The following is an 18,831-nucleotide window of genomic DNA, read 5'->3' on the forward strand; positions in this document are numbered from 1 at the left end:
GGAGGGCCGTCAACAAAGTGGTGTACGATGACCACGAGAGCGAGGAGGAGGAAGAGGAGGACATGGTCTCCGAGGAGGAGGAGGAGGAGGACGGCGACGCCGAGGAGACCCAGGATTCCGAGGACGAAGAGGAAGATGAGATGGAGGAGGACGAGGATGACTCCGATTATCCGGAGGAGATGGAAGACGACGACGACGACGCCAGTTATTGCACGGAAAGCAGCTTCAGGAGCCATAGCACCTATAGCAGCACTCCAGGTACCCACCCAGCCCAGTTTGCTGCAGACGCCTTCCCCACCTCCTTACCCTCCCCCCTTGCTCACTCCCTCTTGTGTGCTGTGCATCCTGCTCCGGCCTCCCCCCACCCCACACCCCCCCCCCCAAACCGAGGGGAAATGCGACGGCACAGCAAGTGGCAAAAAACTAGATTTACAAGAGGAAAGAGGCGCATTGTTCAAAATGGAGATTGCATTGTTGCACTTTGCAGGCCACACTCGCTCGCTCCCTCCCCTCAGTCCCCCTTTTTTTTCTCTTCAAAATTTGTGCCAGTGCAGTGTCTCCACCGGGCAGGATTGAAACTTTGGCACACACATATCCATTGCATTCATTTTTCTCCCCTTGTTTTGGTTTGGTTTTTTGGAATGAAAGAAACCTCTTGTTTTTGCAAACCTCTGCATTTCTAATGTGGTTCTTTTAGATTTTTATGATCTATCTGCTCCTTAAAAGGGGATTAAGGATTTAGATAGATTGTAGCAGACACTTAAGTACACACAAACAAAACTTGCTTCCCTTCACTCCCCTAGCTGTGTGGTTTAAAAATTGTGTTAAGGAAATACATCGGTTGGGTTAGCAGAGGAAGCCTTATCTGGTCCTGTGTGTTTGTTTTTATTTCTTGGGTGTTAATGGGCTCGTGCAACAGTTGCTGGTAAATGGTTGATTCAAAAGCAAAGCAGAAAACCAAACCCAAACCAAATTTGGTAATTCATCCGATTCAAAATCATTTTGGTAAAATCCAAAATAAAAGTAAAAAACCACAGGACCACGCCGTCTTACTAATTTGGCGGCGACTGCCTTGCTTGGGAGAGGCAGTTTCGTGTCACCTGTTGCAGAAGATGTGCAGTTGATCATCCAGACATAATTGCCGAAGGTGACCACTTGGGCCAACTTGTAAGTCACACAGCAGATTACACAGGAGAGGAGGTTATTACAAAATGACTTTTTCTTTTCACTCTATTTCTGAGGCTAAAAGTCCGCCCTGGATCAGTAATGAACTTCTCCATGGTGGCCCCTCTCCTGCTTTCTCACAGAAAGTTTCTCTAGGTTGGTGCTAAAATACATTTTGTTAAAAAACAAAAACAAAGAAACCAAAAATACAACACAATTGCAGCTTTGTATTAAATACGTAGTTGCAGCTTACTAAGTTCTGGAAACAAACAAACAAATGTAGCAAAAATCTAGCAGACCTTTTCTTAATATTTTTGTTCATCTGGGTTAACTAAATTCCAATCCGGTTTTAAGAGCGTTTACAAAGCAGTTTATCAGGAAATAAGAGAATCTTGGAAAAGTAAGGTGTGTCACTTGTTTTTTAAAAGAGACTAGGGTAGTAGAAGTAGTTAAATATTTCCTTTTAAAATGGTTAAGTACTTATTGGAGGAGTGTTAAGCCGGATATAAACCCATTTTCGTTATCTTAACATCAAATGCCTGACAATAAGATTATGTCTGTCTTTGTTGGGGGTGGAGACAGGCAGGAGAGTGAAGGTAATGAATTAAGTGTTAAGTATTTGTCTTTTGTCTGTAAAAGGGACTGTGCAAAAGTTTTTACTTCTTGCTAGCTTAATTTTAGTACATCGTTTATAGTAATAGTTCTTACTTTAAGAAATCACATGTTGGTCCACTTTCTACCAAAAGTCTAGAGTTGAATGAACTAAACTGAATTACACTATTGGAGGAAGTTTTTTCAGGTTAGACAGGAGCAAGGCATTTTAGCTAACTTTAACTCCTGTTTGAAGGCCTCACAAATAATATTTAGGATTGATGGCTGTGGATGTGCTGAATTAAATGACAATTAGTGGTCAAATTTTCCTTTAAAAAAAAAAAAAAAAAACTTGTGTATTTATGATGCATCCATGACATTTTGGTTTTGTTTTTTTGTTCCCTAATGACGTTTGTAGTCTACCTTGTGTATACTTGTCCCATCCCTTTATAAAATTATTAACTCCTTGATGATAGATATTGATCTCGTCTCCCCTGCGCCTCCTACTCATGCACATGCCGGGTGCTCATCAAAGATTGGTTGGATAAGTGGTAGCTAGTAGGTGAGAACTTGGCAATAGATGAAGTTTTGATAATTCTACAGTGGGTGCCATAACTCCTAAATATTTTTGTTTTAGTAAACTAAAACTTGGTGTAATTAGATTTTGACAGTTTGACTATCAAATGTTTTAAATAGCAGAGTTACTGTGTTTTGAACTGCTGTCTTGTGTTGCTTCCCAGGCATTTTCCTTTCTTCATTGGATGTGGTGTTAGCTTCTTGGTTGTTTTGCCTTTTGAGACTTATTTCTGAGTATTATGGTAAATGAAGGATAGAGTTTGTGTTCTAAACTTTCAGAACATGGCCACTTGCCTAGAATGAGTAACAGCACATGACAGGTGAGTTGTTTAGGCTCAGTACTAGTTTCATTAGTTTTATTGTCTGTACTTCCTGGGAGGAAGGCTGTCGGGTAAATGTGTATATTATGTACTTGTGTTTTGGAAGGAAGAAAGTTCTAGGACTGGTTTAAGATATTCCAAGAAAATATAAAGAAATATGGTTGATGGAGTTGAATCCTGTTATACTTTCAAACCTAAAAGAAGAATAAATATATTGATAATTTAGAGCAATTTGATCAATTTTTATAGACAAGAGTGTTGGCTTGCCCATTGCCATTGAGTGGATTCCAATTTATGGCGACCCCACATGTTTTGGAGTAGAACTGCACTCCATAGGATTGTCAATGGCTGTAATGTTATGGAAGTAGATTACCAGGCCTTTCTTCAGTGGCACCACTGAGTGGATTCAGACCACCAACCTTTCAGTTAGTGGCTGAGAGCAAATTGTTCGTGCTACCCAGGGGCCTTTTAGAGTGTTGGCTTAAGTACCGACATATTAAATTCCTGCTGTAGGAAATAACTAATTTGTCTATTCAGTACTTTGTAGGTAATATAACTTGGTGATAGAAAGATAATAGTTGGCAATACTAGTTTAATCTAAAGTCACAGATTTTTAAAAGATTATTCTTTGGAGATTAAATAATATTTTCCTTTTATGGAGAGGAATTTTAAATGGGTATCTAAAGTACTCACATGACATATTGCTGTAGGGACGATTTACTAATACAAAATTGAAAATAATCTAATTTTGCTTAAGCTAGAGGCATTTGGCAGAGTAAACCTTTTCTTTATTTTTTTAAATTTAGTTATTTCGGCCTGTAGGTTTTATGACATACTTTGGCAATACATTGAGAAGGATTATATAGAAAATGTTTTTTTTTTAAATTTTTTTAAATTTTTTTTACTTTTTTTTTTATTGTACTTCAGGTGAAGGCTTACAGAACAAATACTTTCTCATGAAACAGAAGTACACATGTTGTTTTATGACATTGGTTAACAACATATCAACCCTCTGACTTCTCCACCTCTTTTTTTTTTGGTGAATATAGAAAATGTTTTGACTAGGCATTTGATAAAGTTCTGACAGCATTTTGAAATTTAGCATTTGATGATTAAAAACAATTAAATCACACTGAAATGGAGTGGTTTTTGCATTGAACTTGTGTGGGACTTCGGAGAATACTTACCTGAAATTTTTGAATTTGGGACCCTCTAACTTCAGAAAACAAAAACCTTGGTGTTATCCTGGGAGAGTTAGCGAGTTATGTCATCTAGGAATTATGATCCGTGGTAGAGATGCCATGAATGAACTATATGTAGATTTGCCTAAAACAGAATTTGTTACTGGTTTGAAAGTATTTATTCCACCAGTGTCAAGCAAATACCTGTCCAGTATATGTGTAATTCCTGATTGCTTCAAGTGAGGTACAAAGTGCAGTGGAGATTGGAGGGGGAGCGCATACCGTGTTTAGGGGGTTGGTGTGGGCGTATGCTTCTGGGATGGGGCTGTGGACAGTGAGGACGGAGGGAGCAGTGTGAGCTAACACACTGGATAGTGAAGTGTGGCCAGTCACAAGTAACCGGGTTATCAAGAGCCCAAGTATGTGAATAGGAAAGAAACTGTAAAGCTCTCTTGTATGCTATGTTGGGCAGTACCTAGAACACCAGGCTGTAGCGATTATACTTCTTCCCGCGCATCATCTGTAGAATGAGGAAGGAGCTAGATCAGTGATACTAAATCATTTTTCATTCCCAGAACACCCAAAAGATTTACTGTATTTCCATCAGCACGAGCATCAAACCAAACCAAACCCCAGAGATATTGTTAAGCCACAGATGCACCCCTTTCCCCAAATTGAGACAATTACTGGAGGAGGTGGTTTGTGAAGTACCCTCTCTAAAATCTGTTTCCAGTCTATTTCATTTGTGGGTATTGGAAATCTGTCAGAAGACCTGGCAACAGTGGGCTGTGATTTCAGTGGCACCTTAGGAAGTTTAGCATAGCTTCTGTTATGCAGGATGGATTGGAAGGGGACAAGATAGCTGGTGGGGATATGGGTGGGTTCTGTAGCCCTGACCTGTGGCTCTGAAGGCCTAATTAGGGTAATAGCAGTGGGAACAGAAGATCTATTAGGGAAGAACTTCAGAATTCCCCCTTAAAAGTGTAGACTGAGAGAGGGATGCATCAAGTGTGCCTCTGAGAATGGTAGTGCTTTCAGTATCAGCAGGGAGGTCAAGACTATAAGGGAAATTAATGAGGTCATTTTTCAGGTATCAATACCCGAGAGGGTTAAACATGAGAATTAAAAGAAAGAAAATGAGGGCCAACTGTTATTAAAAAGTTGGGCAACATGATTTGTGAGTAGTAAGGAGGGAGCCTTCAATATGCAGTAATAGTTTTTTGGGCAGTTGATGTTCATTTATTCCTGTGCTCACCCATAGGAATGTTTGGAAATGGAGCTGCGTGTGGAAATGTATGTGTGCCCGCAGGCTCTCCTTTCTTCGTTGCTCAAGACCCTGGTCCTCTCTGTGACTGCAGGTCATTGAGGGGAGGGTAATCTGGGTGACACAGATAGGAACAAATCCTAGCAGATGCCTCCGTCCTTTGCTTGGAGTGGATTCCTCCCTCCCTTCTCCTGGCCCCGACTCATGGTGACCCCCTGCACAATTGAAGGAAACACTGCCAGGTCCTGTGCCATTGCCATCCCCGTTGTGATCCATAGGATTTTCATTGGCTGATTTTTCAGCGATAGAGCCGCCAAGCCTTTCTTCCTAGTCTGTCTTAGTCCGAAAGCTCCGCTGACCTGTTTGTTTAATATCATAGCAATATGCAAGCCTCGGTGGACAGATGGCTATGTATGAGGTGCATTGGACAGGAATTGAACCCAGGTCTCCACCATTGGGAGGCAAGAATTCTACCACTGGACCACCACTGCTCCCACCCTTCTCTTGGTTGTTGTTGTTGTTAGTTAACCTTTGAGTAGATTTCAGCTCATGTCTCAAATCCCATTTCCTTCGAGAAGTTTTCCCCGAGTCCCGTTGCTCACCTTGGTCTCTCTTCTCTCTGAATGCCTGCGTGTAGCAGTTATAGTCTCAACTCCATGGTTTATCACTCCAGAGCTCACATACTGACCCGCATTATTGTAATTTTTTTCCAGGCTTTGAGCTCTTTAAAATGATAAACCTCAGGAGGCAGGCTATTTCTTAACTAAAAACAAAACAAAACATAACATTATGCATTCATAATGTACTTTGAAAGATTGAAAGTGAAATCATACAAAAAATTAAAATGTGCATAACTAAATACGATTATAATGTCTTCATTATTTTGTCCAAATACTCTACTGGAGAAGTTATATTATTCAAATATCATTAATTAGATTGCTGAGTGATTTTTAAAATATTAATAGTAATAGCTGACATTTATTGGACATCTGAATTGCTGAGTGATTTTCAAGCTATATTTAATAAAAATTCAGTTTTTTTAAATAGCAGCTTTATTGAGATATAATTCACATAGCAAAAATTCACTCTTTTAAACTATACAATTCAGTGGTTTTTAATGCAGTCAGAGTTGTGCAACCATCATCACTATCTAATTCTAGAACATTTTCATCACCCCAAAAAGAAACCCCATACCCCATAGCAGTCACTCACCATTGCCCCTCTTCCTACTAATCTAATTCTGTCCTATGGATTTGCCAATTCTGGACACTTCATATAAATCAAATCTTATAATAAGTGGCTTCTTTCACTTAGCATAATGTTTTCAAGGTTCATCCATGTAGCATGTACCAGTATTATATTCAAACAACATTCCATTGTATGGATACTGCCACATTTTGTTTTATCTGTTCATTAGTTGATGGACATGTGGGTTTTTCCTTTTTGACTCTTACGAATAATGGTGTGAACATTCATGTACAGGTTTTTGTCTGGACATATGTTTTTATTTCTGTTGGGTATATACCTGGGAGTGGACCTGCTGGGTCATTACAAATTCAATTTTAGTAGAATCATTTGAACCAGACTTGTGTTTGTTATAATAGTTTTTAAGCAGAATTTTCTTAGGACAAAAGAGAGCTGGGTTGTAAGTCTTCCAAGAGATCTATGATTTTTAGATTGCCTTGGGTCAGCTTGGAGAATTTATTCCAGACTTGGAGATGGCGTGAGTAATTTGCCAGATAAGGATCATAGCTGTTGATTCCCACACTGACAGTGTGAGGACGTGTGATAAGCATTAGAGGCACCTGCAGATGTAACCTCACCACAGAATTTTAGGCTATCACATGGTATGAGAACTCAAGTATTCTAGATGAATCTTTTATGAATGTCAAGAATCTAAGAGAGGTGGCATGTAGCATAGAAGTGTAAAAAGTGTAGAATCTGGAATTAGACTTCATGGGTTTGAATCTGGGCTCAACTCTCTGTGCCTCACTTTCTTCCTTTGCAAAGTGGAGATATCATGGTACTTAATTCCAGGTGTTGTGAGGATTAAATAAGTTAATACGTGTGAAATGCCTAGAACAGTGCCTGGCACATGGTGAAGACTCAATACGTGTTAGATATTCTTACCTATTGTAATTTAATACATGGCAGCATTTCTTCCTGAACTGAAGATGGTGATTCTGTGATGATACAGTGACCTTCTTTACAATATAGCGACGTGTAGTGTTTTATTCTATCGAAAGCTGTTGATTGACTCACGAAGTATACAAATATTTTGAGGACCACATTTAAGTAAAAATGTTCATTAAACAAAGGGCTTTATTCCCCCCCTTTAAAAGAAATATCAAGTGTTTAATTTAACCATTTAAAAAATCTGTTTCACCTAACATCAAACTTATTCCATAACTATAATAAATATATTCCAGCACAGAGAATTTATTTCAGAAGTGTAATTTGCCAGTTAAAGTATAGAAAACACTCTTGGTACTTCTAGCTCTTTGGCAGTTTCTTCATGAAGGAAGAAAATGGAAATCATCTGTAATCCCACTAACCGAAGATAACCACCAGAAATGTTTTGATATTAATTTTTTTGTTGCATTTTCTACGTTTTTTAAAAAAGATATTGTTGTTATGTGCCATCGAGTCAGTTCTGACTCGTAGCAACCCCATGCATAACAGAGCAAACCACTGCCCAGTCCTTCATCATCCTCACAACCGTTGCTATGTTTGAGCCCAATGTTGCAGCCACTGTGTCAATCCATCTGTTTTTTGCTCAGCCTTTACTTTACCAAACATGATGTCCTTCTCCAGGGACTGGTCCCTCCTGATAAATGTCCAAAGTACATGAGATGAAGTCTTGCCATCCTTCTAAGGATATTACTGGGAATATGTTAAACAAACTGATTGTTTTCACTTCATATATGGTAAGGTTTTCCCCATCTCATTATGTTTTTATCAAAGTAATACATGAACATAATTAAGTTAAATTAACAAAAGCAGTTCCCTCCTCAACCTTCCAAGACCTTTCTAGAGGCAACTGCTTTCAGCTCGTTTTGTTTTGTCTTGTCTTTTTTTTATTGTGCTTTAGATGAAGGTTTACAGAGCAATTAGTTTCTCATTAAACAACTAATACACATATTGTTTTGTGACGTTGGCTGCCAACCCTAGGATGTGTCAACACTCCCCTTCTTGACCCTGGGTTCCTAGTTTCCATTCATCCAGCTTTCCTGTCTGCTCCTGCCTTTTTGTCCTTGTTTTGTCTTTTGTTTTTACCACAATATTTTTAGTATTTTTTTAATAATATGCTTATGTTACTATTATTTGATTTATCTATTTTAGACATAGATCTCTTGGCTTTGTTGTGGTAGATGAAGATTTGTTGTTGTTAGTTGCTGTTGAGTCAATTCTGATTCATGACGACCCCGTATGTGCAGAGTAGAACTGCACCAGGCTTGTCTTCCGAGATGCCTCTGGATGGGTTTGAGCTGCCAACCTTTGTGCTGGTAGCTCTGTTATAATTCCCCTTAACCTCCCTTCTGCATTCCTGGTCTCACCTAAACTGGTTGCTCTGTCTCTTGGCCATCACAGTGGGACTTCTTTTTGCTGCTTTCCCATGTTGATCCTGTTTCTTGATTTACTTCCCTGTTTCACTGGAGCACAACAAGCTCTTGTTGCTTCCTAAGAATGAGTGCATGAGAAGGAAACTTTTGTGTCATTACATGTCTGAAAATGCCTTTTTCAGTCCTGGTACTCAGTGGATAGTTTGGTCCAGTGTAGGATCTTAACTTTAAAAAAAAAAAAAATGAGTTTCACTTAGAATTTTGAAGACTTTTTTGTTTTTCAATATCTAGTCTTGCTGTTGAGAAGTCTGGTGCCATCCATTCTGATTACTCCTTCGTGTCTGACTTGTTTTTTTCCTTTTTCAAGCTTTTAGGCTTTCTTCATTGTTTCTAACATTCTGAAGTTTTGCAGTGATATCCCTTGGTGTGGTTCTTTTTCATTCATTGTGCTGGGCACTTGGCAGACCATTTTAATCTGGAGACTCACATCCTTTAGTTCAGGGAAAATTTCTTATATTTTGTGGGTTCCTCCCTCCACCCCTACCCCAAGTTTGCTCAGTTTTCCTCTTGAGCTTCTAGTTAAGTAGATGTTGAATCTTCTAGATTGATCTTCTTACGTTTCTTATTTTTTTAAAAAATCATTTGTCCTATGTGGTTAAAGCAGTGATTGTAGTGCTCAGCGGCTAACCAAAAGGTTGGCAGTTCGAACCCACAGCCGCTCCGCTGGAGAAAGATGTTAACAGCCTTGGAAACCCTATAGGGCATTTCTATTCTGTCCTATAGGGTTGCTGTCAGTCGGAATCGACTCAATGACAGTGGGTGTGGTTATTCATGAGTGTATCGTTCTGTCTTATATCTCTAAGGACATTTATTATATTTTTTTTGTTTTTTTCTGTTTCTTGCCTCAGATTCCTTTCTTCTGTTCTGGTTTTCTCTCTTTCATATTGGAGGCTTTATTCAAATACTTGGTGACCCTAGGCTAGTCATATTTAGGAGTGAGGCACTGGATAACACTTTGTGGGTGGCCATGGTTTGTCACCTGGTGAGTTTCACTGTAAGGTAATTGGTCAGTGAGCCAGCCTTTTCTTTGAGAACCCCTGACTTCCATATTTGTTTTTGTTTTCTCTCCTGTAATTTTTTTCTTGTGAGTTTGTCTGGTTTCTTAAAAGACAATTTTGTAAATCTCTTGCATGGGGCTAGGAGTTGGAGGATGAGGGGGTGCATATGCCTAGTATTCTGGAAAGGTGGTGAGGGCTGTCATCTTACAGAGTGCGGGCTTTCACTGAATGCCCCTGTTACGAAGCCTGAGTCTGATGGTCCAGGGGTCTTGGTGCCTCTACATCCTGAGTTGTCACACTTCTCCCCACCCTCCTCAGAAGGTTCTTTGAGTGGAGGCTTCTTCTTTGCAAAGTCAGGTGCCTCTTCTCCTCCCACACTCTGTATTCCACACTTTAGCTGAAATGGCCTTACTGCTTATGTTTCCTTTCTTTTTGTTATAGTATACTTTTAACTCTTTTGTTTCTTTGCTGTCAGTTTACCAAGTGTTGAGAGGAAGGAGATATTCACTCATGTTACAAGTTTGCCATCTATAAACAGACTTTCATTAAGTATTATTTTACAGTGTGATTTAAAAACATTTAGAAATAATACTTTATCTAATATTCAGTAGGAAACCCTAGTGGCGTAGCTCTTTAGAGCTACAGCTGCTTACCAAAAGGTCGGCAGTTCGAATCCACCAGATGCTCCTTGGAAACCGTGTGGGGCAATTCTGCTCTTCCTGTAGGGTCGCTATGAGTCAGAATCGACTCGATGGTAGCGGGCTAACATTCAGTATACAAGACACTGTGTTAAAAGCTTCATAGAGATGCAGAGATGGACAAGAAATGGTCACTGCTTCTAAGGTCTTTATTTTTTAGAACGGGGAATAACAGTGTGAAATAACTATAATATAGGGAAGTCTATGACAAGTTCTGTAAGAAAACAAAGAAAATTAAGTTAGGAAGAGAGGTCACATTCTATTGGGAGATCAGAAATGCTGCCAAGAACAAGGTTGAATTTTCGATGTGCCTTGAAAGTTAGGTAGGGTTTCCCCACATAGAAGGTGAATAGGGACAGGAGGAAGGATGTGAAATGTAGTAGGTGACAGAAAGATGCATGTTCAGGGACCACATACTAGTGATTTGAGTGTTGAGGAGATAAAACAGAGAAACGGTTATTATATTTTGGTCCAATTTGAGTAATGCCAGTCTGAGGAAGTTGTACTTGTTAGTAGGCAGTGGGGAACCATTGAATGGTTTTGAACTGGAACACATCATGATAAAGCTGTGCTTTTTGAAAAATAATCTGTCTGGCCTTGGTGTATAGGATTTATTGGGACAGGACAGGACTGATACAATGTAGTTTTAAATAGTTACATAAAATTCAATTCTGTAGCTGTACCAAAATTAAGCTGTTTTGTATTTGATTGCTATATTTACCGTCAGTGATTATTCTTTTAAATAAATCTTGGTTCACATCCCTGATTCCCCCCGTCCCCAGGATAAGTACCTAGAAGCTGACTCACTGAATCAAAGGCCTTACACAGTTTTTAAGGCTTTTAAGACATATTGCTACTATATTATACTATAATATACATATTATAATGTATACATTCTAGAATATGTATAATATACTATATCCTTGTAATGTATTATCAATACAAATGTAATAAATATGTTCCCACCACCAGTGTGTGAAAGTCCCCATTCACCAACACTGTTTATTTAAAAACCATCTTTGCTTTTGATGGGTTAAGATGTTATATGAATTTGTGTTTCTTTGACTACTAATAAAGTTTAATACTCTCATGGCTGCTGATATCCAAATCTCTATTTGTAGTCATAATTTTCTCCCCTATATTTTGCACTGTTCAGTGGGTGAATACTTGTTGAGCCACTTCACATGAATGTCCTATAGCACCTCAAGTTCAGCGTGTCCCAAACAGAATCCATGCATTAGTGCCCACCCCCAACCTCTCATTGCCTTGCTCAGTGAATAATAGCACTGCCCATGGAATTGCTCAAGCCCAGAGTGAGGAAGTCATAGCACCTCCTCCCTATGCCTCACCTTCCACGTGCAGGCTTGTCACTAGGTCCTGTTTGATTTACATCTTAAATATCTTTCAGCTCTACTGTCCATCCCTGCTAACAGTTCCCTACATCAATCCCTCTTCACCCCTTTCTTGATCTCTTGAAGGAACCTGCCTGCCTGGCCTCCCTTTCTCTGCTCATCCCTCTTCACATCCATCCTCTATACACATACTTCTCTGCTGTAAGACAGATGTGACCATGTGACGCTCTTTCATAAAACTCTTCAGAGGGAAAATGGTTGTATTGTTTAGTGTGGTATGTGGATAGTCAGTGGCTTGACTTTTGCTTCCCCTGCCAGCCTCGTCTTCTGTTACTTCATTTATGCAAAAAATACCTATTGGGTACCTGCCAAGTTCCAGGTGCTGTCTGAGATGCAGCAACTAATAAGTGAGATATGGCCCCTGCCCTGATGAAGCTTCTCAGGTAGCAGGGGAGGCAGCCAGTGTATCAGGGAAATTGCGTTGAAAGGGGGTAAGTACATGTAATCTAGTTTGCAGGGATCAGGAAAAGCTCCCCTGTGGAAGTGACGGTTAAGCTTATAACTAAAGTAGCTGGGTGAAGGGAGGGGAAAAGGAATTGTAGAATCTTGGCCCTAGGATCAGCACATGCAGTAGGTTGGAAGGAAAACCATGAAGGGTTTTAAGTAGGGAACGTTGTGATCAGATTTGTGGTTGTAAAGAAAGTCCCTCTGGCTGCAGAATAGGGAAGGAATTGGAGTGGGTAAGAATGGATGAAGGAGTGCTGGTGGCACAATGGTTAAGCACTCAGTTGCTAACGTAAAGTTTGGCTGTTTGAACCCACCCAGTAGTTCAGTAGGAGAAAATACCTGGCGATCTGCTCCTATAAAGATTACAGCTTAGGAAGCCCTATGGGGCAGTTCCACTTTGTCACATGGGGTCACTGTGAGTCAGAATCAACTGGATGGCACACAAGAATGGATGAATTAGGCTATTGAAGTAGACCAGATGACAGATGTTCTACTAAATTGGTACCAGGGGGGAATAGAGAGAAATAATTCAAAAAATAATTTAGGGGTTAGAATGACAGGTCTTGGCAATAGATTGGTTAGATAGACTGGGGTGTGGTGGGGGGGGGCGAAAGGGGTCATTGATGACTTCTAAATCTCTCTTATTTATTCACTCCTCCTTTCTCTTTACCTTGAACTTGATCTTCATATAATAATGAATTTGTTGTAGTTCCGTCACACACCTTATAGTTATTCACTGTTGTTATGACTAACTTCTAGCCACCCATCTATTGCCTTCTCCAGCTCGCCTTCTCTGGTCACCATTACCTTTGCCCTAAGGTGGGCTAAGCCCCTTTACCCTCCTACCCCCCAGGACCTTGCGTATTTATATGTTGTTTAGTTGCCGAACATTTGGGAATTTTCCAGGTATTTTCTGTTATTGATCTCTGAGTTAATTTCATTATGGTCAGAGAATATACTTAGTATTTAAAATAATTTTTTGGAGGTTTGTTTTATGGCCTGAAGTATTGTCTGTCTAGGTAAATACTCACGTGCACATGAAAAGAAGATGTATTCTGCAGCTGTTGAGTAGGGTGTTCATAAATTAGGTTAAGTTGGCTGATGATATTATTAAGTTTGTCTGTATCCTTGTTGATTTTCTGTCTGCTTGTTCCATTTATTACTGAGAGATGAGTGTTGAAATCTACAAGTGTTGTTATGGATTTGTCTCTGGTAGTTTTTATCAGTTTTTGTTTCATGTATTTTGAGGCTCTGTTATTAGGTATGTAAACATTTAGGATGGTTTTGTTCTCTTGATTATTGGACCCCTTTATCATTATATTTTTATTGTTACGACAGTGTATTGAAATGAACTGTTTATTTTCTGGCTGTTTCCTTCACTAGAACCTACCTTAAGTCAGGGAATATTTCATTCGTCTTTCTCTTTTCACAATATCTAGTATGTAGTAGGTAGCACAAGGTGGTAGTTGAACTGGAACGTATGAAATGAAGAAAGCCTCTGGATTCTTTCTGCCCTCTAGTTCTGTGCTATCCAGTATGGTAGCCACTAGCCACATGTGACTAGATTTAAATTAAGTAAAATTAAAACCTCGGTTTCTCGGTGGCACAAGCCACATTTCACGTATTCAATAGCCTCATATGACTGGTGGCTCCCATCTTGCACCACACAGATGTAGAATATTTGGGCCATTTCATATCATCACAGAAAGTTCTTTCAGGCTGTGCTGTTGTAGTCACTTGGCCTCTGGTAGACCAATGAGAATTTACCTCGCAGCTCTTTTCCTCTAGCCTTTTATTTGCTCTAAAACCTGAGTAGCCTGAATAGCCCAGTCTAGCTACGGTCCTCCTTCGTTGTGACTGTTGGCCCAGCATTATTTGTGTTATATGATTGACATTGAATTTCTTTAGTAAGTCATTGAGATGACTGTGCATTATTGGTTGTTCTTGGTGGTAGGGGAAAGAGGCAGTTAGTAATTAATTTTAGAAAATCTGCCACTGTCATGATAAAATTAAGTCCTATGTAGGACAGGAGGGAAGAAAGGATTAAAATTAGAGACTTTGGTTGAGAGATTTAATTTGATAACTCAAAGAATCCCTACGTTACAAAGGTTTAAAAGTTGGTATTTAAAAGTGATATGTGAAGTGCCTGTCCCAGTGTATCTGGATTCTTGTGTATAAAACCTCTTTCTCAGGAGTCTCTGGCCAAATTATTTAAATAATAGTTTTTGAAGAAAAGAAACCTCTCTCTCTGGTATTTTTTTTGGAGTGGAATTCTTTTGTTATTTAAGTGATATTTAGTCGCAACCGTGGAACCGTCTGGCATTTGCTAAGGAAGTAAATGCTTATACTCCTCTGCACACTTATGGATGTGTTCTTGAATTCTCACACTGGGGAGAAGGTATGGCCGAGTGATTCACATCCAGTAGGTGCAATTTTTATATTTTCCTGTCATGGCTTCCTGCTTGATTTCAGTATGTTCACATTGCCTCCTTTGAGGTCTGTTTGTTTATACTACATTCTATTTCTGGAACTTAAAAAGTATTTTAGAAATGCACATATTAATCTGTGTGGAATTTCTCTTCTTGCCCTTTTTCCTTTCTAATGCTTGCACAGCTTATATTGAAACTTTTCTGAAATATTCCAACATTTAAAATAGTTAATAAATTTTTAGCCCCTCCTATCCATGCAGTTTTTGGTTTTACACATCGGAATTGTTTCACACACTCCTTGAAGTCTTACTCAGTAAACTGCCTTTTTCTCCAGCTTACTCTGCTTTCAAAGTATTATGCAAATAATAAGAAAATTAAAATGCAGTTTTCCTGTAATTTCAGATACATATTTAAACTTTTGGGTCCAAAATATCCAGATGAAATTCCTCAGATTTCTGATCCTTTATGTCTAAACACGGAAGATTGTCTTCTTCCAGGTATATTATTTGTAATTACCTACATGGTTTAAGTTGTGAATTTTCCATGTGTCTCTGAAGAAACCTGGAGCCCTGGTGGCACAGTGGTTAAGAGCCCGGCTGCTAACCAAAGGGTTGGTAGTTCAAATCCACCAGTCGCCCTTTGGAAACCCTATGGAGCAGCTCTACTTTGTTCTGTAAGATCAGTATGAGTCGGAATCAACTCGACGGCAACCGGCTTGGCTTGCTTGGCTGAGGAAACCTAGTAGTGGAGGTGGTGGCAGGGGTCACAAACTCAAATGTCTGCAGAGTCCAAGTAAATAAAAAGAAGTGAAGTGGCCTTTTTTCCCCTTAATAGATAATTTTATTTTATTGCTGCTATTTATTTTATTTGCCTTAAAAAAATTACTTTGTTAAAATAACAGTCTCTTTTTGCTTTTACAGATAATGCTGTCCTAAGTGTGCTAGAGTTGCTTATGCTGGTGTTTCTGTACGGTTGGTTCCTAGGAGTGGGACTGTTGGGTTGCAGTGTGTGTCATTTAAAAGGCTGAACTAGCTTACACCCTTATCACCTGTTTGTTTTTAAACCGTCCCTAATTGTACTTCGGTGGTTTTTAAATTAACTTTTCCTAAAATCTAACAGTTTACTCAGACCTTTAGCAGGTGTTCTTGGCTACTTATTAGACCCAAAGTCCTCTCCTCATCAATTTCTTGGTGAATATACTCGCCTGAATGATCATGAAGATGGCAGAGGACCAGGCAACATTTTGTTCTGTTACATATAAGGCCATGAGTTGGAGCCAACTCAATGGCAACTAACAACAACAACATACTCACTTATGGTAAGAGAGCCTGAGATGTAGCTCCCTCACTGCTAGGGGGCAGATGTCTGTTTTGAGAGTGTCCTGGCTTGGTAGAAAGTCCCATGGAAATGGGGTTCTTTATTGCATCTTAGCTTGAATTTGACCTTAGGGGAAGTCCTTCTTTTGTGGATCTCAGTCTTCTCACCTGTGAAGTGTAGCCTAGACTAGATGATCTAATGGGCAGGGGGTTGGCAAACTTAGTAAATAATTTAGGCATTGTGGGACAGATGGTCTCTGTCACAACTACTCAACTCTGTCATTGTAGCATGAAAGCAGGCATAACAATAAGTAAACAAATGTGGCTTCTCTGTAAATAACTTTATAAAAACAGGTGGTGACTGGCCCTAATTTGCTGACCCCCCTTTCAGCTCTTAACATTCATTAATCTGTGATTTGGATAATTAAGGTAGGAAAAAAAAATTGAATTTCTAAAATAACACTTCTGAAAGTTTAGTAAGATCTTTAAAGCTTATTTTTGCTTATTCCCTTTATCAGCAAAGAAATAATAGAAGATTCGGAGGTAGCATTAGTACTTTGATTACTATCCTTTGGTAACATTCTGTCTTAGTCATCTAGTGCTGCTATAACAGAAGTACCACAAGTGGATGGCTTTAACAAAGAGAAATTTATTCTCTCCCAGTCCAGGAGTCTAGAAGTCCGAATTCAGGGTGCCAACTCTAAGGGAAGGCTTTCTCTTTCTGTCAGCTCTAGGGGAAGGTCCTTGCCATCAATCTTCCCCAGTCGAGGAGCTTCTCAGCTAAGGGACCTGGGGTCCAAAGGACCCTCTATTCTCCTGGCTCTTGTTTTTTTGGTGGTATGATGTCCCCATGTCTATCTACTCACTTCTCTCTTTTGTATCTCTAAAGAAACTGACTCACAATACAATCTAATCTTGTAGATTGAGTCCTGCCTCATTAACATAACTACTGCTAATCCCACCTCATTAACATCATAGAGATAGGATTTACAACACATAGGAAAAAAAATTACATCAGATGACAAAATGGTGGACAATCACACAATACTGGGAATTATGGCCCAGCCAAGTTGACAGATAGTTTGGGGGGACACAGTTTAATCCATGACACCATCTTTGTATGAATGTATGTGTATGCATGCAAATGAGTACTCACATGTGTAGAGACGTACATATTTTTACTAAATGGAGTAATGCAGATGGGTTTTGTAAACCTTTTCATGTATACCATGGATTCTTATTCTGTCTTTAAATCATTTGCCTACAAAAATATCTACCCTCTTGGAGCTTCCAGTGGAGAGCTCGTGGTTTTAAAAAATTAATTTTGTATTCAGTCACCTGTTCTTTTTTCTAATAGCTTATTGTGTTGATTGGATTGAGTTTTCTGGAAATAAAATTGTATTGTCTACAAACATTGATTATATGCACACATCTGCTTTTCTTCTATTCCTTTTTTTTTTTTTTCAAATTACATTGCCTACCACCTCCAAAACAATGTTAAATGCTAATTGTAATGATGAGCATCTTAGTCTGCTTTCTAAATTTAACAGGAGTAATGCTAATATTTCATTGTTAATTGTTATGTTGGCTGTTGGTTTGAAATCTTTGTTTTCAGTATATTTACCTATTTCTTGTTGCTAAGAGTTTGTTTTTTTTTTTTTAAATCAGGTAATGGCCATTGATTTTGTCCAATGTCTTCTCAGTATCTATTGAAATGATCATATGGTTTTTCTCTTATGTGCTATATATTATATTAATAGAATTGTATTAGTGGGTTTCATAATATTGACTCATACTTACATCCCTGAAATGAACCCCAGTTAATCATGCAATATTAATTTTTTCATATATTGCTGGATTTTAAAAAAATATTTTTATTTTTTAATAGATTATTCATATACAGTGCATAATGTGTTTGAGATTCATCCATGTTGTGTGTATCAGTAATTTATTTCTTCTTATTGCTGAGTAGCAATCCATTGTATGGATAGACCACAGTTGTTTTATCCATTTAACAGTTGAAGGACGTTTGAATTGTTTCTAATCTTGGGCAATTGTGAATAAAGTTGCTATAAACATTTTCATAATAATTTTGATATAAGCACAAGTTTTTATTTCTCTTGGGTGTAAATACCTAGGAGTGGGATTGCTTTGTTTGCTTATAACGCACTGCCAAACTTTTCCAAAGGGGCTATACTATTCTGCTTTCTCACCAGCAGTGTATGAGAATTCCAGTTGCTCCACATCCTGTCTAGCACTTGGCTTTGTTGGTTTGGTTTTTTAATTTTAGCCATTCTAATAGGTGTGAAGTGGTATCTCACTGTAGTTTTAATTTGCTTATCTCGAGGCTAATAATGGAGCCCTGGTGGCACAGTGATTAAGAGCTTGGCTGCTGACCGAAAGGTTGGCAGTTCAAATCCCCCAGCCGCTCCTTGGAAACCCTGTGGGACAGTTCTACTCTGTCTTATAGGGTCACTATGAGTTGAAATTGACTCAACGGCAACAGGTTTGTTTTTTTTGATTTTAACAATTTTTATAAAAATTATTCTGTGCCACCCATGTCCATTGCAGCACTGTTCACAATAGCCAAAAGATGGAAGCAACCTAAGTGCCCATCGATGGACGAATGGATAAACAAACTATGATATATCCACACAGTGGAATATTATGCAATGGTAAAGAACAACGATGAAGCTGTGAAACATCGTATAACTTGGTGGAAGCTAGAACTTATTATGCTGAGTGAGTTTAGTCAGGCACAGAAGGACAAATACTGTATAAGACCAATATTATAAGAACTCAAGAAAAGGTT

At 38.9% G+C, this 18,831-nt stretch overlaps 1 protein-coding gene across 13 annotated transcripts in view; it reads left to right on the forward strand.

Moving 5' to 3' along the window:
* The first annotated feature begins 11 nt into the window (after positions 1-11).
* Positions 12-18,831, forward strand: part of BPTF (bromodomain PHD finger transcription factor) — a 156,382-nt gene continuing 137,562 nt past the window's right edge. For 11 of the 13 annotated variants that reach the window (XM_023729320.1, XM_023729322.1, XM_023729314.1 and 8 more), the window contains exon 1: positions 63-258. In XM_023729320.1, coding sequence (XP_023585088.1) covers positions 63-258 — 196 coding nt within the window. Of the gene's footprint in view, positions 259-18,831 lie in introns of all 13 variants that reach the window. The other 2 variants (XM_023729324.1, XM_023729325.1) reach the window with 1 other exon arrangement.

Source organism: Trichechus manatus, unplaced genomic scaffold (genome assembly GCF_000243295.1).
Source record: "Trichechus manatus latirostris isolate Lorelei unplaced genomic scaffold, TriManLat1.0 scaffold00028, whole genome shotgun sequence".
Lineage (NCBI taxonomy): Eukaryota > Metazoa > Chordata > Mammalia > Sirenia > Trichechidae > Trichechus > Trichechus manatus.